At 41.2% G+C, this 25,893-nt stretch overlaps 1 protein-coding gene across 1 annotated transcript in view; it reads right to left on the bottom strand.

The window, feature by feature from the left end:
• The window catches only part of pamr1b (peptidase domain containing associated with muscle regeneration 1b), a 44,267-nt gene that overhangs the window by 6,846 nt on the left and 11,528 nt on the right, over positions 1 to 25,893 (bottom strand). Inside the window, exons 3-10 of the mRNA XM_079859474.1 lie at positions 25,248 to 25,373; positions 23,067 to 23,181; positions 17,971 to 18,188; positions 6,132 to 6,239; positions 5,728 to 5,898; positions 5,361 to 5,549; positions 3,580 to 4,395; positions 1,716 to 1,901 (exon numbers count right to left, since the gene is read on the bottom strand). Coding sequence (XP_079715600.1) covers positions 1,716 to 1,901; positions 3,580 to 4,395; positions 5,361 to 5,549; positions 5,728 to 5,898; positions 6,132 to 6,239; positions 17,971 to 18,188; positions 23,067 to 23,181; positions 25,248 to 25,373 — 1,929 coding nt within the window. The remainder of the gene's footprint in view (positions 1 to 1,715; positions 1,902 to 3,579; positions 4,396 to 5,360; positions 5,550 to 5,727; positions 5,899 to 6,131; positions 6,240 to 17,970; positions 18,189 to 23,066; positions 23,182 to 25,247; positions 25,374 to 25,893) is intronic.

A 25,893-nucleotide genomic window follows, 5' to 3' on the forward strand; every position in this document is an offset into this window, starting at 1 on the left:
AATAACTTGCGTCGTAGCCTACAATTCAATAGGTGTCATCATCGTACAGTCTACATACGTCGTACCCAAGTTTATTAGATCCATGTCTTGCAGTGATATTTGTAATGATCTTATAGGATTGCTGAAATTGCACAGTCTATAGCAGGCATTAGAGGTGTTGTAGGGCTGTTTCTGATGTGTGAGATCGAACAAGACACACCTCCTGTCCAATACTGAGTTTATCAAATTTATTTATGACAAAGCTTGAAGATGTCATTTTAAACTCACAGTTCCGATACACAAACACATAGTAATCCCACAAGCACATGTCCTGACACGGTCAAAACTTGTTGTGCTTCTCTCAATTATACACATGACTTCTCTTACACTCTGGCAATTGACATCAAGTTATCAAGTCATCATCATTAGTGGTGGAAATGGAATTCCACTTGAGCTTGAGGCGCCTAAAGAGGCGCTAATAGTGAGCTGTGGCGAGGTCGTCGCTGCTATTGCAGGTCATCTAGAATGGCAAGGTACTTTCCGTTAGCATTCAAGTTCCTCATGTATTTAGATCATAGCATTTTCAAGCGAGATCTGTCTGACCTCTGTACCTCTGATCATATATGTCTGACCTCTGAGCATATCAAGTGAGGGATAAGGGACTCCTGCAGCGAGATTGCAGGACATTGTCTGGGGAGCCGTATTTTCCAATCCTCAATTTATAACTCTTTTCAATCCGACAACCCGCTACTATGGATACATCAAGGGTGGTAATCTTACAGCCAGCATCTACCATTATGTCAGGTTTTAGGAAGCTTGTTTACGTAGTTATTATAGGTTCTACCCACATCTGGACTGCACTTTTTCTCAGCATTTTCTCAGTTTGATTTGCTACCCGTTTATATCGGGTGCATCTTGCATCGTGGGTTACTTTACACACCTGGAGAATGTGATTTAATGTCTGCTTTGTGTGACAGGCCCCTCGACATCTTGTATCTTCCAAAGTCTTATTCCTCCCTCTGGCAGCCCTTGCTTTTATATTCAGGAAATTAAATTCACAAAGTTAAATGCTCCGTAAATGAAGACAGTAGAAGACATTGCAAGTTTTTTGAGCCAGTGATAACTTGTTCTATCCACATCTTCATTCACAGTCTTTCCCGTCCACAGAGACTTGGAGCTGTTTCGTCCACTCTGTCTTTGCTTCCTCTGCAGTTTATTTACCAATTCTGCTTTGCAGATTAATCTTGCGCAGATTTGTCTTAAAAGATGGTTGCTCAGTCAGGGCTCTTTCGATGGAATTATTACCTGAGAGGAGTTTGCCAAATCAAGTTTTCTGTAGCAATGGAATTGAGGTCCCCAAATTGGGAATTCCCAAGCCACCAGTTTTTATTGGTGCATACAGAAAGCCCAGTGGCGTGTCCTTAGGCTGAGAGTGTTTCGATGGGCACATCCCAACACCAGCTTGTGTGTCAGTTTCAGGACTAGGAATGTTTTGAGAATGTCCATCTGCTGGTGGGGTTTCAACAGGGCTATTGTGACTTCATTTAGTATAAGTTTAGCATACTTATTCATTTACAGTATATACTAAGTAGACCAATTGAATCAAACAATGGAATCACAACAAACATTCAATATAACATAATGGGTCTTACATCATGTGTTTTAAAATTAAGCTATTCTCAAAATTTTCCCCCTTCTATATATTTGAAAGAGAGAAATTCTAAGACTGCACTGACCTCTGATGCAGATGGGCTGGGTGCCAGACCAGGTGCCGTTAGACTGACACGTCCTGCGATAGCTGCCACTCAGACCATACGACTGGTTACAGAAGAACTCCACTGTTTCAGGAATGAGGCCAGGTACCGACTCATAGTAACCCTGATACAATGGTGCCAGTCGAGGACACAATCTTCCTTCACCCTCTGAGACAGAGAAGAGAAAGTGTGAGAGTGTGAAAGAAAAAAAAAGTAAGAAAGAAAACTTCAATGTAAACACTGCAATGGTTTCAATGGTTATTGTTATCTGGGTTTGGGTTATTGCACCCTATCTGAGAACAATAACAGTGCTCAAAGCAGGTGTATTACTTATGTGTGGCCAATGCACGTTATTAGTCCCATAAACATGACCGTTTAGAGGCTAATATTTGTCCAGTCAATAGTTTTCAACAAAATCCCCGTGAATAACGCCCAACATTTTCATCCATGTAATTACAACTGCTTGGGGCAAAAAAAAAAAACAAAACAAAAAAAAAACCTGTGTAAAAAGACTTTTGAGAAATGAGAGATGGAGGAAATAAATGAAATTCCAATGCTAAATTATCAGTGCTGCAATTCTCAAAAGCATCGTAAGCCTAAGTTGATTGTAGAAAGATTGCCACCAATGGTCTCTACGATCAACTTAGGCTTACGATGCTTTTGGGATCATTTCATTTCATTTGGGAATCGGACAACACTGGTTGTGTTGTATGTGTTTGATAGACTAAAAAGAACCAATGTCAGGTTTATGTCTTCCTTAGTCGACTTAGTTTCCTAGTGTGTGCCTGTTAGTTAGCATAGAAACCTATTGTGTCCACCTGTCCCTCACTCATTTAGTCAGTGTATACTGTATATACTCCCTGTTTAGTCTATTCTTTCATCTATTACTACGTCTTTGGTTAGTGGTTATTTCGCTCCTGAATTTTATATTCTCTTGATATCTCCTGAGTGTTTTGTTATTTTGATTTATTGCTAATTAAAGGTGCAATAGGTGATTCTCTACAGAAACCTTTTTTGCTATGCTGGTTGAAAGTCTCCTCATATCCTGATAGCAATCACTATGTTGAGCGGTCTAAATGTATTTTTGTATAAAAATATATATATTTTAAAATTTAGAGGTGTGACGAGACACTTATCTCACAAGACGAGTCATGAGATTGGGTTCACGAGATGAGATTCTTGCACAATATTTAATAGAAATCCTCAATGACAAAATTCACGACTGGAAAATAGTCTTCAGGTGCATTTTGAAATGTTTTAACTAATAATCTTGTAATGAATGTAATTTCAGTTCTACTTTATAAGTATGAATTATCAAATGCATTGAAAGACTACAATATACAAGCACTGTAAAAGGTTTTGCCACAAACTCAACTGACTGGCTTTTCTCCTGCATGATTTCACATGAGTCTCTTCAGACCTTACTGTTCATGAATTATGAACTTCCAGAACTTCTGATTGAAGCTGTGTTCCACAAATTGAACAAAGAAAATAAAAACAGTGTAAATAACAAAAATAAACTTCTTAAGTGCAAATCATAATCAAAGTACTCTCTCACTATTCAAAGTGCAAATAAAGACCAAAACAGAGACCAGAGCCACAACTACACAGTCCAGAGATAGGTTTGATATTGGGAGACAGGCTATTGTATGCAGCCTGAACAACACTTGAGGAGAATGCAGCTAGATTCTCAAACATGTTCAACCAGCACCTACTTCACTATAAAAGATTATTAGTTGCATACATTTCTCTGTAAAAATAGTGTTTGTTTTCATTCTAACCCAAAGAAACAGTCTAATGAATGTGTATCATTGTAGAAATGTTTAAGATGCATGTTGATATTCACCTTCATTCTTTAGGTTTGATTGAGATTCTCTATTTGTTTCTTGTTGCAAAACTTGCTCTGCTGTCTTTTCATTTACTGTATCCACTTTGACATTTTCCATAGGTTTAACCCTTGATGTCACTCTTTCGGTTGTTGTGCTTGCTGTTGGAAGGATTGCTGTGCTGTTATTGCCAGTAGAAGCTGTTGGGAGTTCTTCAGTTTCTTTTTGAGGCAGTGTCCCCAAATTCTCTTCTATGTCATTGCTATTTAAAAATTCAGTGTTATTCCCTCTGTGTATGATATCTATTTCATAAAGAATGTTTTCATTCTCATCTTCGGTTAATATCGTGTATTGGGGTCCATCGGTTATTCTTTGTCCTTTGTCCATGCCGCCATCTTTGGTTTTGTCCTTTGCTGTCTGATTATTGTCTATCAACACAATATCTAAGATATCCATGCCCAAATCTTTTGTTGGACTTCCATCTTTTTCTCTAATATCTAGATTTCCATCTTTGTCAAGGAGTTTAAGATTATCCTTATCCCCTCCAGTTTCTTTCTTTCCAATTGTGTTAATGCTGATGTCAGTATCCTTATTTTCAATTTTAGGCTTTTCATGTACAAAATTACTCCCAATATCTTTGCCTATATCTTTTCCAAGCTCTAAATCTAGTCCTCCATCATCCTTTCCGGTAGGTTTTTTTGGTCTATCTTTGTCTGGTTTTGACTCATTTTCTTCTTCTGAAGTTTTGTTCTTGGTATGGCCCACTTCATCTTGTCCAGTATGTTTGTGTTTGCCTTTGTTCTGTTCATGATCTGCTCCAGAAATGATGTCTAGCTCTGTAAGTAGAAGAAATTCAAAGGTTTAATTAAAGCACTGCACTAGCTGCATATGTTTCCACATGTTTCCATATGGAAATTTGCATATTTATTTCCATCCAGTGAGATGAAAGGAAGAAAATCGCCACTTCCTGATAAACTGGCGCCAAATATCACTAAGAACATTTTAATTTGCTGCAGTAGGAGAAGCGACTGTAAGTCTTTTTTTCAAATATTATAAATGAATTGAGTCTCTGAGCACGCAGATGAAATGGAATAAACACGTCATGTTATCGTGCTTTCAGATGCCTTCTGTTTGGGAACGCAGTCGTGTGAGTCAGTTCTGGGAGATCATTATACCGAACCACTTTGATGACATGACAGACATTTCAGAACGACCAAAACAGCATTTCAGATGCGGTGCAATGAGATCGGTCCACTGGTTAGTCCAGTTATGTCATCCCATTGCGCAAACTCACGTGACTTTTTTAATGCCCATTCGAGGAATTTATTAGGTAAATGTGTTACCATCGTAATGTAGGCATGTTTTCTTATTAGATAACATTTTTTATCTGCCTCAATTGAGTGCTAAGTTTTATAATGTGCATTTTTAGAATATTTGTGTTTCCATCCAGTATTTTTTTTTCCAGTAGGTGGATGGAAACTTAGCTATTGAAGATCTTGTATGCTGAGAGCATAAGTACTGGTAATAAGCTGGTAATAAGCAGTGACTAATGGCCATCTGGTCACCCATGGATTTGCCAAAAAATGCCCAAAGAAATGGTTTTAATTTCAGTCATAAAGATAAATTAAAGCATGATTTAGTAGTTCAGTGCCACCAGAAGAAGACTTTAAAGAACTTCTTTTTGTCTTTAAACATCTCAGGACCTAGAGCTACTGAAGAAAAAACAACAATAACAACTTAATTGACAATATTAATTAACATACAATGAATACATTTCTAGCTAAATTCTGAGTCCAGGTACCTTTGACACAGGTTGGTGCCGTCCCACTCCAAGTGTTGTTGCCCAGGCATGTTCTCTGAGGGGCTCCATTCAGTTTGTATTGATTATAGCAAAAATACTGTATAGCAATAAGTACATCATTTGGTCCATAAACAAGGAAGTGATCCCCATGCTCTGGCTTTGGAGGAATGCCGCAGTTGTGGTAAGGCACTGGTGAAAAGATACAGTCATGCTTCAACTATTAGCAAACACATTTTTTAAACATATTGATTAGAGGCTGCATATGATGACACTTTTTAAGAGAAACAAATTTGAATTGAATTATCATCATTATTATTATTGCCTTGCAGCCCGATCTATACCTTATAATGCGTTTTCAGTTGCTCACCACACTGTGGAGTTGGTGTACTCCATGACCCATCCAGCAGACAGGCGGCCATCTGGGAACCATTTAATGTGTATCCAGGGTCACACTGGAACAGAACATGTCCTCCAACCCTTACATCCAGATGCTCTGCAGTCCCGTGGGCCGGAATCAAAGGCCTTCCGCATTCAAGCACTGAGAGATCATGCACATACAAACGTTACATGTTATGGTATAAAAAGTGCCACCTTATAAAATACATGGCATGAATTTGTCCTGTAAGGGTCGAGACCATAGAGAGTTAATACATTTTAAACAAAACAACAACAACAAATCAGCTGCAATCCGAGTCTATACCTAAACCCTGTTACATATGGATAAGCATCCTCTTAAATGTCACATTTCTCTTTTGAACAGACTGTTCTCACCATGTTCACATCTCTTTCCAGTATATCCAGCCAGACAGGCGCAGTGGAAGGAGTGAGAGGAGTGTAAGATGCAGGTGCCATCATGCATACATGGAGAGGAAGAGCATTCTACACAAATAGATACAGTTACATGTCAGTCATTCTGTTCCATCCTTAATACATTGTATACTGTAGACACACAAAAACATCCTCAACAGTATATACATTAATGTGTACAGGATACCAAAATAAGTTTTCTTTAAAGACAAAATTGCATTGATCATTAGCAAGAAAACTGCTATTCAGATGCACAGTAGAAATATAGTCGTCCAAAACATGAGGGTCCCAACATGCACCATGCTTTCCTGTTTCTAACCGGCTGTGTAGCTCACAGGTCGGGTTTTCCATCGGGACGTTTGCTTACATGTTGTCATGTTTAGTGTGGACTTGCAGTCGGTGAGAGCTCTCATTGGCTGCGTGTTCGTGTTGTTTTGTGGGGCACTAAGAAACAAACACCATGTGCTCCACTGTTTATTATCTTAAACACCCTTCTTGCTACTATTGCTTTATTTACCCCCTTCCCTATTTTCTGTTTACATGCTCCCTATTGAATCCTCCCCAGTATTATCTAGTTCAGCTCCCACGTTTTCTTTCCCTATAGGGTGTTTTATGTTCATTTTGTTTATCTTGCTATTTAATAAAGCATCTTTGAGTCCTCGCTCTTCAGTCAACCCAAATTCCTGACAAACCGGGCCATGTGGTTCTGTACGACACAACAATTTATTTTGCAATATTGACTTTTTTTTATGATTTTCTTTAGTGGTTTTTTATCAACTGTAGTATATTTTTATCTACTCCATTCAAAAAGTTGATTAGGTGGACAAAAATGTGTGAATTGGGAAAATGAACTTGGAAGGTTTCCAGAAGCTGTTGCAGCCGCTTCCCGTTGTTTAACTTCACTGATAAAACTACAATCTCTGTGGAAGGATTGGAGTTTTTTTAATTCTAGCACACTTTTATGATAAATGTGTCTCTCAGAAAAATATTGATTTGCACATATGCATGTGTAAAGAGGTGCCAGATTGGAGTCTCCCATTATAGCTAACGTTTGACTGACAGTAATTTCCCAATCAAGGATTCTCCTATTTGTTCTCCTATGTCTGGTCGGTTCCCAGTGAATGGACGGACCCGAGACCCCTTGTAGACTCCGGGGTCACTCAGATTTGGACTCAATTCAAAAAGACTTTTTTGGACTTGTTTTTCTATTGCTCACAGAGGCCGCGGCGACATTATGCAGCATATGCACACACAAAAAAAGCATGTGGGCACTGCTAAAAGTAAGTATTCTAATGTAAGTGTCAGTGATTATTTTTTATTTTTTTTGTGAAGCAAACTTGCGAATCTGTTCAGTTCAGCGTGATTTGGACAAGTGCTCCTTTCTCACATTAACTCCAACCAGGAAGACATTAAATTGTTCCCCGTGCTTTAATCCACTAGAGGGTGTAAAAGTCCAGATAATTTAATTCTCATCACTGCCAGGTGAGACTGGATTTGGAAACATAAAAATATATTTCCCACGTCATTGAAAAATATGGCCTTGATCAAAAAGTACTCTCTGTGCTTGCTGATAACACTAACAAAACCGTTGGCGGTGTTAAGAGAGCTTGTAAAGGCTAGATCTGGAGAAATCTGCAGCTGAAGCTAGGAAGGGAGTGTCACAGTGCAATGGCGATTCTAGGGGGTGGCCTGGGGTGGCCGGGGCCACCCCTGAAAGCTCATTGGCCACCCCTGTGGCCACCCCAAATCTGATAGGTAGGTCAAGTTTGTCAACACAAGTAACGAGAAATGTTGTCAATCAATGATGACAGCTGATCAACTGATTTAGGGCCAGTTTCAAATTTTTAACTAACACATTAACGGTCGTACTGAGACTGTGAGAGCTGATTTCTGTTCAGCGGACGTTTGGCGAAGCAGGTCAGATGACCCATGAGATAAGAGCACGCGCGCTGCACGGTGCACCTGCTGCTGCTGGTCCGTGAAACAAGAGGACGGTCACACAGTTACAACAATACAACAACGATAAAAACGCTGGAATCAGTCGATTGAGAGGTATGGTCGGGACCCAACGCAACAGAGTGCGGCACGGGAATATAGATCTGATGGCCGAGTGCGGGTGCGGGCGGTAATGCACTCGTGTGTCGATTCGCGGGAGTCGGGAAATAGAATTATCTATAAATTGTACAAATAAAAACGAATAAATTGTCATTCATCTGTTGCACAAAAACAACTAGAACAACTAAAACAAAATAGAAACCATTTACAGGCCAGAGTCTCTATTTATAACATGCTTGCAGCGTTGAACAATGTAACCAATCACAGACATATGTGTTGATTTCTTGAACGCAATGGCCAATCAGATGCATTTAAGATAGAATCCCCTCACCGCTCAAAATGGACTTTTTGTTCAGTGCTGAATTCTGCATTCTGGCAAATCATCTGATTATAGCAAACAAAGTGTAGATATTATGAAAGATTAATTATGCAGCCAGTTTCATTGATAATAACAGAGATTTGTGAGATGGCGATGAACTGAGATGTCAGCTTTTTAGGAATTATTAAGTGAGAAATCCGTCCCGCGCAGGTCTCTAATAGACTTTAAAAACAAACCACTAACATTATATTTACATTAACAGTAGCCTAGGCTGCAATCTAGTGTATGTAAACCTTTTTGCAGATAAACACAAATGCATTTTCGGACAAGTTAATGGACAAGTTAATTGAGTAAATCATATCCCCACTCCAGTAATTAATAACAGACTATAGTAAACACATTTCCTAAATAGGCCTGTGACTTTATCTTACATTTTATGAAATAGTACCATTATTTAAAAATAAAGTTTGCACTTTGTTACTATTATTAAAATCCTCTATTGTTCATAAGAGTTTGAAGGTTTACATAACATTACTTTATAGTATATATGGCCACCCCACTCTAGTTTTGTGTCCCATCTTGGCCACCCCAGTAAAAATGTCCTGGATACGCCACTGTCACAGTGTCTGGTTTATGTTCCCTGGGTCACCACTAGATGTCCTCCTTCCCCACGGTGTCTGTCACTATTCTGAACTGCATTTCCCACAATTCCTGTCTGTCACTGATTGTTCATTGTCTTTCAGCTGTTTCTCGTCACCTTGTCAGCACTTGTATATATACCCTGTCTGTTTTAGTGTTTGTCACAGAGTCGTTGTACATTGTCACCACACTTCTGAGGTCTGTCTTTCTTGCTTGTTTCTTGTTTTGTTTATTTGTATTGGATTGCTAACTTGGATTTTGACCTTGCCTGGACGACTATGAGTTGGATTACCCTTTAATAAACACCACTTTCATACTGCTCTTGGATCTTCCTGATTCCTGTGTGTGTTCGTGACAGGGAGATGTTGGGCATTGGCTGTAATGCACACATCATTCACAATACTTGCATATCTACACAGTGCGTGTAGAGGAGCTCAAAGGCTTTTGTGACTTTGTGCAGCTGGACTATCACTGCAGTACGATAACATGCGTTTCCTCTCTCTTGAACGAATTCTGCACCTTTTCAATGGTCTGCATGCATTCTTTCTTTCTGGGTTAGGGTTAGGGTTAGGGTTAGAGTCAGAGGCCATCTCGAGAAAATGGCCAAAGTTTCTAAGAGACACATTCAGCAACCATTGAACAAAACTTTGGCTTGGATTTGCACTTAAGCAAGCAGGAACTTTTCACTTCGCACTGGAGACAGTACAGCAAGACAATATATCTGCCACAGAAGAGGCTTCGCACATTCATGACCTGAAAGAAATCTTGGAGGCCAGGCTGGATGAATCATTTATTCCCTCTGACATTAAAAAGCAGATGGACACCCTCGCTGAAGCTGGTGGCATGCGAGATGATGATTTCCTTTGGAGTCTTATCTCTGGCCGTGGAGATTAATTTTGGACTGGACTACTCTGCATTTTACGATAGACTCTTGAAAGACAATAGCACACTGGCAAAAATTGCTTTCAGCGAAAAGTACAAAACTGATGCTGATGCACCCTCTTGTTCTCTGCATTTTTAGGTAAGACTATATACATTTCTCAAATGGGTAACGTTATTGTCATGAGCATATGTGGGGTGGGGGTAAAGGTGCCTGTCCGTCCCCTATACGACTCTGAGAGATCTGGTCACCCTACCCCTCCCCGATGTTTGAGGTGTGTTAGGGATATGCTCCTCCACCTCTACGGGACCCGACACTTAAGACAAGAGGACAAAAGTAATCATATCATTTTTTGGACACTTATATTGTTGTATTTCATAGTGATTTTTTTAATTCCCAAGATTCTCTCAAACGACCATGGGGAGCAAATTCGGATTGGTAGGTTCCACTTCTAAAAACACTTGCTTCTATCATCCGGTAAAATAACAGACTTCAACAAATTGTCTTGCAGTTTCTCCAATCCTTTTTTAAATTCTGCACTTTGGATAAAGGCAGCCCTAAATCCTCTGTTCATTTCTCCTTTCCCCTCTTAACAGCCCCAGCAAAAGTGTTTAGCCTAAACTGTTTAACAGATCTAGACAGCGGAGTAGTATTATAGGCATGTTGTTCAGAATACCAGTTTCCTAAATGCAAAAGGGAACAAGAGCATTTACACTGGTGAAGGTTAGATAAGGTTGAGCAGAAGAAAATAATAATAATAATATTAATAATAAATAAATAAAACAATATAAAATAAAATGAATTGCTTCAAAACAGTGACTACTTTGAACGTCTACTGATGCAATTCAAAGAAACCTTAAAAACAATTTAAGATTTGTACCTGTTTAAAATGTAGACTTAAAACTTACTTCCATCTAGTGGTTAAAGCATATAATTACCCCTTTAAAGGTTCTAAAGAAGTTTAAGTTTAAGTTTAACTGTTTTTCATTCTTTGGAAATGTGGATTTTATCATGGAAAGGATGGTGATCATCCTCATCTTCAGTGTGCACAATTTTAATTTTGTATTTTTTTTTTAGGAAAGAAAGTATGGCACCATTGACTTACAGCCAAAACATTAACCTAAAATCACCTGATTTGCAGCATCAGTGGGACAGGATTAGTTTTTAGGATATATTTATGTAAATTGATTGTTTATGGTCTTTTCGGGCAGGATAAGCGATATATAGAAATTGTTAAGGGTGTGTCAACGGCACACTGCCAACACGGGTATCTGAACTAACACAAAATATAATTTTGATGTACATCATTATGCATATATCTGGGATTATTAGCAGAAATTGATTTGAATATATAATAAATGTATTACAGTACATACCAGCCCCTATTACTATATTGCACTATTACACAATACTTATTGATCCAAGGTTTACCATTCATCATCTCGGTGCGACAGTATAAATGCTAGGACATAAAGCTTCATGTCTTTAAATCCATACACATTCAGCATAATGTCTCTGAATGAGCTGTGAAGCGTGTATATTATTTCTTGATGTCTTTTTGTTGACCAGCATTTTACTAGCCAAAATGTAACCAAATTTAATTCTTTACTGCTTCGAAATACATGATATTAATGAAAACACTGTTGAATCATTTACAGTTACTGTCCAAATAATACAATATTATGTAACAACATAATTACATAACTACAGTGAATAACTGTACATGGTGAATTTCGCACAATTCTGTATTCAGATTTCAGAAGAATCATTTTGACATTTGTAAAATAAATATTGAGGTGTTTCGTCCATCAGCTGATCTGATATTTGCTACTGTGATGAAGATTAATGTAACTTTTAATAAGCAGGGGAAATTCCAGCCTTTAAATAAATAACCATGTAAATGTTTAGGACGCATTGTAAGAATGAGCAGGGAGAATTCAGATATAAAAACGCTGACTCGTTAGGTTATGTTTTCTCATTAAAATCAGATGATTTCCTATTAATTCAATAGAATGTGAGGGAATACTAGAGAATACCAATATGGCGGCGCGGTGGCCCACTCCGCCATATATAAATATATTTGCATAAGCTGGTGCAAATTTCTTACCCATGGTGGTACCTTTAGTTTGTAGATCATATCATCAATTAAAATAATTTTTAAAGTCATTTTTAGTGAGACGCAGCTCTAATAGTCTCAAAATGGTTCCTTAGGTCTTTCTTTGTCCGGATACCTTTCAAAACATTTCTTCACCGCCACCAAGCCTCTCTCAGTTTCTACATTTGTGTAGAGCAGGGATGTCCAATCCTGCTCCTGGAGGGCCACTGCCCTGCAGAGTTTAGCTCCAACCCCAATTAAACACACCTGAACCAGATAATCAAGGTCTTACTAGGCCTACTAGAAACTTCCAGGTAGGTGTGTTGAGGCAGGCAGGAGCTAAACTCAGTGGCCCCCCAGGACTGAGTTTGGACACCCCTGGTGTAGAGGCTTTCGATGTCCATTGAAAAAAAGTTTGACCTCCCTCCCTACTCTTACCAGCTCCATTCACCATGCCTGTCTCTTCAACACTACACTACCCAGAATCCTCCCACCACCTGCACACACTCCACCATCACCATCACCTGCAGCTGCCAGCAATTACCCTCATTACCTCACCCTGTATCAGCAGTCACCATCCACACCACGCTTGTCTGGTCTTGTCGTTGTGTACGGTAACAAGCCTGTCTTCCTACCTGAATTACCTACCTGTACTTAGTGATGGGAAACCAAGCCTTTTTGAAGCGTTTGAGGCTTTCATCAAATTGTGCCAAAAAACGGTTCATTACTCGAATAACACAATGCACATTAGCGACATCTGGTGGTCAGACTTGTTTTCTCCACCATATCTAACAAATCACAGCAGAGCAGAAAAAGCATGTGATCAAACAAAGCTTTGGAAGTCTGTGGCTACGTTTACATGCAACCAAATAATCCATTAGTAATCGTATTGTAGTAATCGTAATCGCCTTCATGTAAACACCTTAATCGATCCGATTGAGCTCGATCTGAATGAAATTTCGATCGGATTGAAAGCGGTGGTTTATTCCTTTTCGAAAACCACGCATATGCAATGACGTTGAAATAGCATAATGACGTATGACGCGTGGAACGAGTGTTCTTCCTGTTGAATAAAGTGTCATATAAATGAGTGTCCGGTCATCCTATAATTCTCCTTTCACTCAGCATCTGTGAAGTGAAGCAGGACAGCGGCCCTTCAGTCCAGATAGCTACAGCCCCTGACCAGAGTCCAGTGAAGGCTCCAGCCCCTGACCAGAGTCCAGTAAAGGCTCCAGCCCCTGACCAGAGTCCAGTAAAGGCTCCAGCCCCTGACCAGAGTCCAGAGAAGGCTCCAGCCCCTGACCAGAGTCCAGTGAAGGCTCCAGCCCCTGACCAGAGTCCAGTAAAGGCTCCAGCCCCTGACCAGAGTCCAGTGAAGGCTCCAGCCCCTGACCAGAGTCCAGTGAAGGCTCCAGCCCCTGACCAGAGTCCAGTGAAGGCTCCAGCCCCTGACCAGTGTCCAGTGAAGGCTCCAGCCCCTGACCAGAGTCCAGTGAAGGCTCCAGCCCCTGACCAGAGTCCAGTGAAGGCTCCAGCCCCTGACCAGAGTCCAGTGAAGGCTCCAGCCCCTGACCAGAGTCCAGTGAAGGCTCCAGCCCCTGACCAGAGTCCAGTGAAGGCTCCAGCCCTTGACCAGAGTCCAGTGAAGGCTCCAGCCCTTGACCAGTGTCCAGTGAAGGCTCCAGCCCCTGACCAGAGTCCAGTGAAGGCTCCAGCCCCTGACCAGTGTCCAGTGAAGGCTCCAGCCCCTGACCAGAGTCCAGTGAAGGCTCCAGCCCCTGACCAGAGTCCAGTGAAGGCTCCAGCCCCTGACCAGAGTCCAGTGAAGGCTCCAGCCCCTGACCAGAGTCCAGTGAAGGCTCCAGCCCCTGACCAGAGTCCAGTGAAGGCTCCAGCCCCTGACCAGAGTCCAGTGATGGCTCCAGCCCCTGACCAGAGTCCAGTGAAGGCTCCAGCCCCTGACGGCTCCAGCCCCTGACCAGAGTCCAGTGATGGCTCCAGCCCCTGACCAGAGTCCAGTGAAGGCTCCAGCCCCTGACCAGAGTCCAGTAAAGGCTCCAGCCCCTGACCAGAGTCCAGTAAAGGCTCCAGCCCCTGACCAGAGTCCAGAGAAGGCTCCAGCCCCTGACCAGAGTCCAGTGAAGGCTCCAGCCCCTGACCAGAGTCCAGTAAAGGCTCCAGCCCCTGACCAGAGTCCAGTGAAGGCTCCAGCCCCTGACCAGAGTCCAGTGAAGGCTCCAGCCCCTGACCAGAGTCCAGTGAAGGCTCCAGCCCCTGACCAGTGTCCAGTGAAGGCTCCAGCCCCTGACCAGAATCCAGTGAAGGCTCCAGCCCCTGACCAGAGTCCAGTGAAGGCTCCAGCCCCTGACCAGAGTCCAGTGAAGGCTCCAGCCCCTGACCAGAGTCCAGTGAAGGCTCCAGCCCCTGACCAGAGTCCAGTGAAGGCTCCAGCCCTTGACCAGAGTCCAGTGAAGGCTCCAGCCCTTGACCAGTGTCCAGTGAAGGCTCCAGCCCCTGACCAGAGTCCAGTGAAGGCTCCAGCCCCTGACCAGTGTCCAGTGAAGGCTCCAGCCCCTGACCAGAGTCCAGTGAAGGCTCCAGCCCCTGACCAGAGTCCAGTGAAGGCTCCAGCCCCTGACCAGAGTCCAGTGAAGGCTCCAGCCCCTGACCAGAGTCCAGTGAAGGCTCCAGCCCCTGACCAGAGTCCAGTGAAGGCTCCAGCCCCTGACCAGAGTCCAGTGATGGCTCCAGCCCCTGACCAGAGTCCAGTGAAGGCTCCAGCCCCTGACGGCTCCAGCCCCTGACCAGAGTCCAGTGATGGCTCCAGCCCCTGACCAGAGTCCAGTGAAGGCTCCAGCCCTTGACCAGAGTCCAGTGAAGGCTCCAGCCCTTGACCAGTGTCCAGTGAAGGCTCCAGCCCCTGACCAGAGTCCAGTGAAGGCTCCAGCCCCTGACCAGTGTCCAGTGAAGGCTCCAGCCCCTGACCAGAGTCCAGTGAAGGCTCCAGCCCCTGACCAGAGTCCAGTGAAGGCTCCAGCCCCTGACCAGAGTCCAGTGAAGGCTCCAGCCCCTGACCAGAGTCCAGTGAAGGCTCCAGCCCCTGACCAGAGTCCAGTGAAGGCTCCAGCCCCTGACCAGAGTCCAGTGAAGGCTCCAGCCCCTGACCAGAGTCCAGTGATGGCTCCAGCCCCTGACCAGAGTCCAGTGAAGGCTCCAGCCCCTGACGGCTCCAGCCCCTGACCAGAGTCCAGTGATGGCTCCAGCCCCTGACCAGAGTCCAGTGATGGCTCCAGCCCCTGACCAGAGTCCAGTGAAGGCTCCAGCCCCTGACGGCTCCAGCCCCTGACCAGAGTCCAGTGATGGCTCCAGCCCCTGACCAGAGTCCAGTGAAGGCTCCAGCCCCTGACCAGAGTCCAGTGAAGGCTCCAGCCCCTGACCAGAGTCCAGTGAAGGCTCCAGCCCCTGACCAGAGTCCAGTGAAGGCTCCAGCCCCTGACCAGAGTCCAGTGATGGCTCCAGCCCCTGACCAGAGTCCAGTGAAGGCTCCAGCCCCTGACCAGAGTCCAGTGATGGCTCCAGCCCCTGACCAGAGTCCAGTGAAGGCTCCAGCCCCTGACCAGAGTCCAGTGAAGGCTCCAGCCCCTGACCAGAGTCCAGTGAAGGCTCCAGCCCCTGACCAGAGTCCAGTGAAGGCTCCAGCCCCTGACCAGAGTCCAGTGAGGGCTCCAGCCCCTGACCAGAGTCCAGTGAAGGCTCCAGCCCCTGACCAGAGTCCAGTGAAGGCTCCAGCCCTTGGGCTACAGGATTATATGGCTGATAATCAACTATTGGAATCAACTTATGCATTTTCTTTTGGCCACGTGAAGTCCTTTTTATTTTATTTTAAAGCTGAAAGATTTATGTTTAATTAGGGATGTTGTTTGTTCTCTAAAATGTTATTAAACATTTTAAATGTTTAAGATGTGTCTTTTGTCCTAATATAATATTTCATAATGGCAATTATATATCTAGACTATATTACACTCTTTATTATCACAATGGACAGTGAATTTACTTTATGTAGGTCATAGCCTACCCACACAAAAATTACAAAAGTAACAAACACATTACTTTCAACTTTCAATAATCTGTAATGTTAAGATATCTTTTAAATGGCATGCATAGCTCTGGGGTCAGGAAGGTCTCAGTATATAATATTATACTATATTATTATTCTATATATGTGTTTTTAATAGAAAATGAAGGTTTAGGTTATATAGGCTGTTGTTGAATGCATTACTGCGTTAAACACTAGTACAAGAACTTCTCAGTCAACAACAACAACAACTGCAAGGCCTGAAAGAGATCAAGCCTCAGCCAGGTGAGAAAAAGTAACACAAAAGTAACGGAAAAGTAGCATAACACATTACTTTCCATAAAAAGTAACTAAGTAATGCACTTAGTTACTTTTTTGGGGATTACTCAATATTGTAATGCATTATTTTTAAAAGTAACTTTTCCCAACACTGGTTAGTTGTAATGCAACGACACATGCTTTGTACTGAAAAAAACCCAACAACTATGAGATGACTCTGTCCATGTATATGCATATCAGGACGGCAGCAGCACGCCTGGTTTCAACGGGCCCTAGAGATCATGTCACACACCGTGGCTCACATTGGTGCTTGGCTATAGGACAGCCACGAGCTCCACACCCTCCTGCCTCCGCTCACCATTATACAATCAAAATCACTGTCAGGAACGTTCTCAATCAATCTTCTTCACTGGTGGAATAATCTTTTCAACCCTATCCGGACAGAATCCCTGGCAATATACAAGAAACAGCTGAAAACTCAAAACTCATCCCTTCCGCAAACACTTAACTTATATAGTCTCACTATTCCTTAATCCCTCCCTGTTCCAGCTTATACTAGCAATACAAAGTTTCAGACATCATTCAGAATAGTATTTCTTGTGTTTATTTCCTCTTTCAGATGCATCGCTTATCGTATTCCTCAATAGTAAATCACTTCAGATAAAAGCATCTGCTAAATGATTGAATGCAAATTTAATGAACTATATTTTTAAAGAGCGGGCTGATAATAATGGGCCTCATTCACCAATATCTTCCTGAGAATTTTCTGAACTTTGTACTTAAACTTCCTAAGAAAAGTCGGATTCATGACATGTTCTTAAACAACAGAATTGTTCGCACCTGTGTTCTTAGGATTGATGAATCCCACGTCTTCGTAATTGAAAGCGCGTGCCAGTTGTTTCTAATTAGCATAAGAAAATGCCCCGCAAATTCCTATATAAGGACATGACACTTCAGGGCTGTGTGCAAGAAAAGATGGAGAATGTCCAAAAGACGCACAGACGGCGGTGGTCCACCGATCACCAAATGAAAAAAGAACTTCGGTAATTCTGAAATAGAAATTCTACTGCAACAGGTAAATGCCAAACGAGGCACAATATTTGATTTAATCAGCTTAATTGCTGATGTTAATTGCAGTGTTAGTGTTTCTTTGCATACTATGATTTGTTTTTCAACAAATGATCAGAAATACATTACAGTAAAATACTATCATTGTAAACGACTGTAGAATGAAATAAAATGCAGTAACCAACTATTTGGAGCAAACTGTCATCACTCAAACGTGCGTAAGAGTGCTCTTGAGTGTACGTAGATTTTGTTCTTAGCTAAGAGCAAATACAACATAAGAAAACATTAGTGAATGTCAGAATCTTCGTAAAAAGTGTGTAAGTGGGGTTAAAGAACACATTTCTTCGTAAGAACGGTTGGTGAATGAGGCCCATTATCTTTAATCTGTCTTACCTGAGCTCTCCTGGAAGGTGGCAAAAAACCCATCAAAGTTCTTGTATCCATCTGAGATGAAGAGAATGTGCAGGGAACTGCCAGTGCTTTTGATTGGAGGAGGTCGTTCATTTCCACAATAACGCCCAATCACACGCGAGTTCAAGCTGTCTCCATCCCTCACTTCAACATAGTCATACTGACAGCTGTGCTCAAACTCCAAGCTGAGCATCATGAACCTGAGACACAGAGAATAAAGTGTTCAGGTGATTAGGACATGATTCAGGTACCTGGACATGCAGTGATTGTGTGAGGATGTACAGGTATAGTAACGTATTGCAGACTGGAGAAGTCTGCTGCATTCTCTACAACCAAGCTTTCAGAATAACCTGCAAGTTCAGTAACACAGATTTTGTGGGAAGGTTTGAAAATTTTGAAAATTTCCATCAGTAAATCAGGTGCATATATATCTCTAGCTCCCCCTAGTGGGAATTATGGATGCGGATGGTCCAGGGTGTTATAAAAATATAACTGCAAGCAGCAATGACGGGCCAAGCCGCTGCGCCACTGCCACCCCCATCCCGGTGGGTTTAGGGTACCTGTGCATTTGAAGCCGGTAAATCTAAGGGAATAACAGAAAGCACATGCAAATAAACTATGGCTCAATTCATTCTTGGTGAATTCCCCCCCTCAAATAGAATTGTCCCACTAGTTTCCTGAACATTTTATCAACTCTCATAAATATGTTATTTCCCATAAAAATATTTATTTTCTTAAACAAACTTTTAAATGTATGACTTCTTGATAGAATATAAATAGAGAACATATACAGTATATTTAAAAAAAAAAAAAGTTCTTGTCTGTAAATAATCCAAATTCAGGTTTCGAGAGAAAAGCTGTCTTGTTTTTCTCTAGAATGGAGAGGTAATGTTTTCCTGGCTCTCAAACACTGGAACACTGACATGACTTCTTTCCTCTCAGCAGGCGAGTAATTAACTCCTGCCAGACTCCTTGACACTCACTACAACTCCATAAGAACTGTGTTGGAGATCAAAAGTGAGGATATCCAGACAACACCAGCAGAGGACTTTTGGGACAATCCAGGCACAAGATGGTTCTGTCTGGGGAGGCAGAGTCCAAAATCCTGCGGATACACACCTTACAAGCGATACCGCATGAAACTTATACCCAATCCATACTGCAGTTTCTGTAACGCTGATGCCACTGGTACATTTCTACATATGTTTTGGGACTGTCCAATGATTCAACCATTCTGGAACTATGTGATTGTTATGTTACATGATCTTACAGGTCTACATTTGGATTTGGACCCCTGTTTACTATTATTGAATGATGATTCAAAGTACCAATTTTCTTTAAGTGATAAAAAAGTGTTGATGGCAGGGTTCACATCTGCAAAAAAAAAGCTATTTTACAGCAGTGGATAACCCCAGATACAAACTTGAAGCAATTTTGGATAGTCTCGTTTCATTACATAGTTTGCCTTGAGTTTACAACTGCAAAGATCAATAAGGCAAAGACAACCACTGTAAACACCTGGATGAATATAGCCTCTGCCCTTAAAGAGCTTTTTTGAATATTCTACAGTCAATAGGAGTTTACTGCCAGTGTTTGTTAAATGTGTTGTGTTCTGTGCATATGTGTTTTTATTTTATATTTTTATTGTACCTTATTTTAATTTTATTTCTATTCTCATCCGAATACTCTTTCTGTATGATATGTGTTGTTTATTGATTGAAAATAAAAAAAATCATAATCACAAAATCCTGTGGATGAACCACTAATATATGATTTAACAAGTGGACTAATATTAACATTTGCGGTGCGGGTGCAGGTCGGGAATCAGTAGGCACAGGCAGACTGCTGGTCCAATAGTCAAGACCAGTTCGACTAGTTCTGAATCCGCCAGTAGCGGCTCCTGGCCATACATTTAGGTGGGGCAGATTCTGGTCTTAGCGCTATTATAATAAACATTTTGTAAGCTTTATATTCTAATCATTGGATTCTCTACAAAAGCAACCCGTGACAGCCGTCTCCACTCAGCTTATCTGCACGTTTCTATTTTCTTATTCTCCGGATTCATCATGTTCAGCGAGCCACATCAAGTGGATTATTACTCTTCAGGGTGAACGCGATGCAATTCTGTACATTTGTGGTTTCTTGTCCTCGCTTTATTATGAGTGAAGACACACATGAGAAGTGTGATAAGTGCTTGGGTGTTCAACACGCTCAGCCCAGTCTTACTAGTGTAGGCTATCATACTGTCTGAGGATTTCAGGATGAAAGGGCTTTGTTCTTGGCTTCAGTTCTCCCCGGTCACTCCAGCACTGCAGCTGTCGAGACACCACATGGGTTAGGACTTTGGGGATCCGATGCTGGAACATGAAGCTTTGATAAGCAAGCCTACAGATCTATCTTCCAATCTCTCCTGGCTTCCTCTAACTTCACCACTGTAACTGTTAGATATCTGTTAGTTAGTTGGAAATGTAGTAAAACATGAGACCAACAGCAATCCTTTGCTCTCTTTTATTTCATTATGTTCAGGATGCTTAAATGTCTTAACTTGAGTAGTTCACATTCCATGTATATGTTCTCATTCCATTTGGGTGTTTATGGCACTGTAATTATGACAGGTGGTGCTCCTGTTGCTTGTGTTAGACCAGACCATGGGTCGGATATCCCCTGCTGTTGTGTCATTTCAGGGCTCCGCTCCAGATGGTCAGACTCCAGTAGAGCCACAGATATGGGTCTCGAGGGCCAGAGTTGCCAAGCCCGGTTTAGAAAATTGGAGATTTACAGGCTTTATCCGTGAGCTCCTCCTGTATCGATTTTGGTCCCAATGAAGTCAAGGTTGCTCAAGTTGTTGAAAAACCACACTGCAGTTCTTCTCCTCCAACCTTTGTGTCACAGAAGAGTGAAAGATTGCACAAGTTTTGCTAATTGTTTGTTTGTTTTGGTGGTTGTAGCAAAGGTTTTGTGTCTACCAAGCAAAGAATGTTACATTGGGTAAGAGATGCTGTTTCGAAGGTCTATGAGGTGCCCTTCGAGTTCCTCTAAGGCTTTGGCTCGAGTGTCTTCAGAAGATATTTTGTATGTAACTTTGGTTCCATGAATAAGGAACGATAAGTTGTGTAGCTTGCCATACTCCTCTGAGTGGAGACTTACAAGAAACTGCGACACATCATATTTCGGGTGATATATGCTCAAAGAGAAATGAGTGGATCAGGATAAGACTTTCATATTGTAAAAAATAAAATGGTTAGGGTTGGGTTTAGATATAGGAGAGGGATAAGCGGCTCAAAAATATCTATATACAGGTGTGTTGTATTTAAAGGTATTGACAATTTTTTCACTTTTACAGCTGTAAATACATCTAACTGTTTATGTTTCCGATGCTGTAAATAAGTCCATATTGTACATTTCTACATCTGTCTACACTTACTAATATGTATGTTTTTGTAAATTCTTTGTTCATTTGCATTATGCACAGATGCTGGTTTGGTTCAGTGATAGCTATAGGCTCCCAGGCAGAATCCGAGATGGGATAATCATTAGGATTGTAAACTGTCATTTGCACTGAAAACATAAGGTTTCCTAGCAGTGAAGTCTTGTCTGAGCATGTCAGAGGCTGCTATTTTCCATAAATCTGTCAAAGACAATTCGTTTATGGCATAATGTTTCGAACTTAAAGAAAGTTTTTAAGAAAAAGAAAAAGAAACCTCATTAAAAAATTATTCATAAAAAATTAGTGCAAACAAGCTACTGTTACCTTGTATTTTGTGTTTAATTTAAAAAAAAAAAACAGCGATAACATTTTAATTTAAAGTTACGTAGTTACAGGTTACTACATGTACTTATTATAATAATAACAGTAAATTATGCACAATTACAAGTAACTAACCTTTAACCAAACCCTAACTCTATAGTAAATACATGTAGTTAATTAATATTACTCAATACTTATCTGGGTAAGTACATTGTAACTACGTCACCATAAAATAAAGTGTAACTAAAACAGCTCTCTCAGTGTTTCTCTATATTTAACTCACTAGAAAGATAGGAGTAAGAACGAGTAAATTGTTTCCCCATGTTTTGTGTGTGTGTGTGTGTGTGTGTGTGTGTGTGTGTGTGTGTGTGTACCTACTTACCTAAAACCTAAAACTGTAAGCTGTGGACAAAATGTCCCAACAAGTATTCTATGATGGGTAGGTTTAGGGTTAAAATATATATAGCCCTCTGGTCCTCTTCACATGCCGGTCAAAAATGACAGAATTTTTTTTTTCAATGAAACGAATCTACTATATTTTAGTTCGATAATGTTTTTAATTTAATATTTTGTATTTTTGGGGTATTTTATGGTACTATTTTCGCTGTATTTATAATCCATTTATTCACTTTTTGAGCATAGACCTGAAAATTAAATTTCCAACTTAAACTGTCGTAAATCTTCAATTCTTTAGAGCACAGACTTAAGTTTGATCTCTTTTCAAAGATGACACTTGGCAAATTATTGCTGAAGTGAAAAAAGTTTTAAAAAGTGAACATAAAAAAATGACAGAATGTTATGTTTATTGTTATGAAAAAACAAATTATATGAAATATATATTTTCAAAAACATGTTTTACTCTAAAACTGTGAGAAAATCAAAGCCATAAATCTAAACAATTTGTGTTCAAAATTTGAGCCTGATATCTCAAAAAATTAGCTTTAAGTAAGATTTTATTTGGCCGCAGTACCAAAAGTTTTCACTAGGTGAAATTCGTCTCCCATTCATTTCCTATGTGGTCATTTTTGACCGCGAAGAGTACAATAGTGACTATTTTTTTCAGGACCATTTAACCTGTTCGAATCATGTCCATGTTTTTTTTTTTGTTTGTTTTTTTCACAAAGCAAGTGGCAAAAACTTTACCAAGTTTTGCACCATTCCGATGAAGAAAAAACAACAAAAACAAAACAAAATGTAACATCTTTCATTCAAAAATGACCAAAGAGCACCAGAGGGATAGTTTGTACAGTATAAAAATCATTATGTCTATGGAAAGTCCCATAAAACATGGAAACCCAACATGTGTGCATAATATTAGTTCTCATCTCACCTCAGATCAATGGTATAAGGTCGGTCCACTTTTAGCGTCCACTCGCAGCGGGCATTGTTTGGGTAACTCTCCAGCACCAGGTGACCCTGCCTCTTATGAATCATCCCTCCACATGCTCAAAAAGGAGACATAGTCAGTCAAATTGATGTCAAATGTACACATTAAATGCAAAATACCCAACTTTGTGAATTGTCCAGGTACAAAAACATTACACGTTTAAAACTCTGATCTGATTGGTCAGCTGCCCCCAGTCTGTTGTGATTGGTCTACCACTTAGAGCGTATGTTGGAAACATAACACCCCTTACCAGCGAGTATCCGGAGGCATTGTAAACACTACTGTAACTAAGCTAAGTTTTGCCGTATCAGTTTGAGCCTGAGTCCGATAACAGCAGTCAAAAAGAACATGCTGATTGACTCGAACCACCTTCACAACCACGACTTGCACAGTACAGTGCTAATTTATCATTTTCTACCTCTCTTACATTTCAGAAGTGATGTTATAACCGTGTCATTTCTCTACATCACTGTAAAAACTGTATGTTGATCAACACAGTGACCTGCATCAAACTGCAGGGTTCAGAAAGCAGTAGTTCAGTAGTTAGAAAAGTGATGAGAGCACAACAAAAGGTTGTAGTGCTGAAATAATGGCTGGACTACAAACAAGGTGTTTTCTGTTGGAGAGACTGACTCCCTTTGGAGGGGACGTTTATCAAGTTTTGTCAAATCAATGTGTTGCTCCTGTCGGCATTGCTCGACGCTTGTTTTTCGCCAACCGAACATGTTCAGTCCGTGTTCGTTGGGTTGTGGAATGTCTGAGAAGTGACATACTAATCTGGTGATTGGCAGCGTTGGTCGGCTTCTGTCGGTGCGTGTGGATTAGCCTTAAAGCTGCTCCATATGGAAGATCTGTATGTTCAGATAACAACTGCTGAAAACAGAAACGCAGGCTCATCCGGGTCACTGAAGTTAGCAGCGCTATGCGCTTGCTAGGAATGTTTTTTCTTCGTGGAAGTTTTGTATTTGGTGAGCTAATAAAATATTAAAACTCAGTCAAATCAATATTTTGTGTGCAGTTATTTAATTATGCCATCCAGTATCGTGGACTCGCTCTCTCTTGTTTTATGCCATTTTGTGACTACTGTTTTCTACACTTGTTTGATCTTGCGGCGCTGCAACTGCTCTCTCCGTGGTGAGTTTAAAGACCTAATAAAATATCTCAACTCAGATCAATATTTCGTGTCTAATTGTTTACTTACGTGGCAAGTATCCATTTAATAATCGGGATAATGTACATCTAGCCTACCCTGGTAATCCAGAGTTCTCGTGAGAGCACAAGTTGAATTTGCTCAGCGAGTTTCTCTGGTGTCGAATAATGATACTCATTAAATATGCCCCTCGATCTGAGCTGCACCAATCACATCGGGTTATCAGATATAGGCGGGCCAGAGGCGAGCTAAACATATAACGACAGCGCTGTGACGTCGAAGTCATTAGTAAACATTGCAAGATGGCTATGGATGAATACCAGTTGTTTGAAATGGCTTTGGCCGCTACAATGAACGAGTTAGACTTGGCTTTTTATCTAAAACAGGAACAGAAGACGGCGCTCGAATCATTCCTTTGCAAGAAGGATGTTTTTGCTGTTTCACCGACCGGATACAGTAAGAGTATAATCAGAGAATGTCTAATAAGGTTAGCTCCGCTGGTAGCTGGGGTTTATTGTTGTGATTGGTCGTAGTGTTATCCAATTGCGTGCAGCGAGATTTTCAAATGCACGCTTGGTGCCGCCCCTCGAGCTGGGCGATTTTCATTAGTCGACGCCAGACCATTAATCTTTTAGAATTAGGTCTGGATTTCCAGGCTACATCTAGCCGGTTGTTATCTCAGAATAAACCCCCTTCAGGCTAATGCAAGACCTGATCCTGATCACCCTGTCGGGGTTTATTCTGAGATAACAACTGTCTGGATGTATATTATCCCTTACTTATCTGGGTAAGCTGGCTGATTATTGATACAGGAAAAACTGCATTAAAATACAAGCATTTCACAAGTCATCTTTAAGCAAGCAAGCAAAGACTGAATATTTCACAGTCATGATCCAGAGAAAGAAATTCCCAGATGACTTTTAAATCTGTCATTACTCTGAATGCATGAACACTGCAGATTGTAAGGAACTTACTTAAACAATCCCCACCGGACCATCCTGGGCGACACTCTGCACAGTACTGCCCTTTTATAAAGAAATCATCCCTTGGGCCCCATGTGCCGTTGTTACAGCGCTTGCAGTTCTCAAATATGCTGCAGCCTGAAGTGGAAAAAGCAAAAGCCCTAGATTTAGAAAGAGGCATTGAAGATTGGGATTTAGTTCTAATGAACTAGCGAAGAAGATGCAAAGAGCTTGCGTGTTTTCTATGACACAAAGATGCCACCACTGTTCGTCATTTGGGAGATGGCCAGTAATATTACCAGAACATACAGAATGTGTTCTACATGTGGTGTGACCTTTAATACACTCCATGGTGGAATTGTAGGGTGAGAGTACTGACGTTGTCTTATTAGGCTGTAATGAACTGGAATTATTCTTCAAATCAGCATTATCTGCAATATTGCAAAGTTTTTCATTGAACTCGCCATACTAAATTATGAGATTTTCTTGTATGAATGATACATGCACTGCTGCCTCACATTTTGGCAAAGACATTTCAGAATACAGTAAAATCTGACACTTTGAGACAGGAGCACCTATGATACCTACTGATACAGTCTGGGAGAGTTCTGAGACAGAGCCTGAATCCACATTTCTGACTGTAAACAGCAATTCAGGA

Source organism: Squalius cephalus, assembly GCF_949319135.1.
Source record: "Squalius cephalus genome assembly, chromosome: 23".
NCBI lineage: Eukaryota > Metazoa > Chordata > Actinopteri > Cypriniformes > Leuciscidae > Squalius > Squalius cephalus.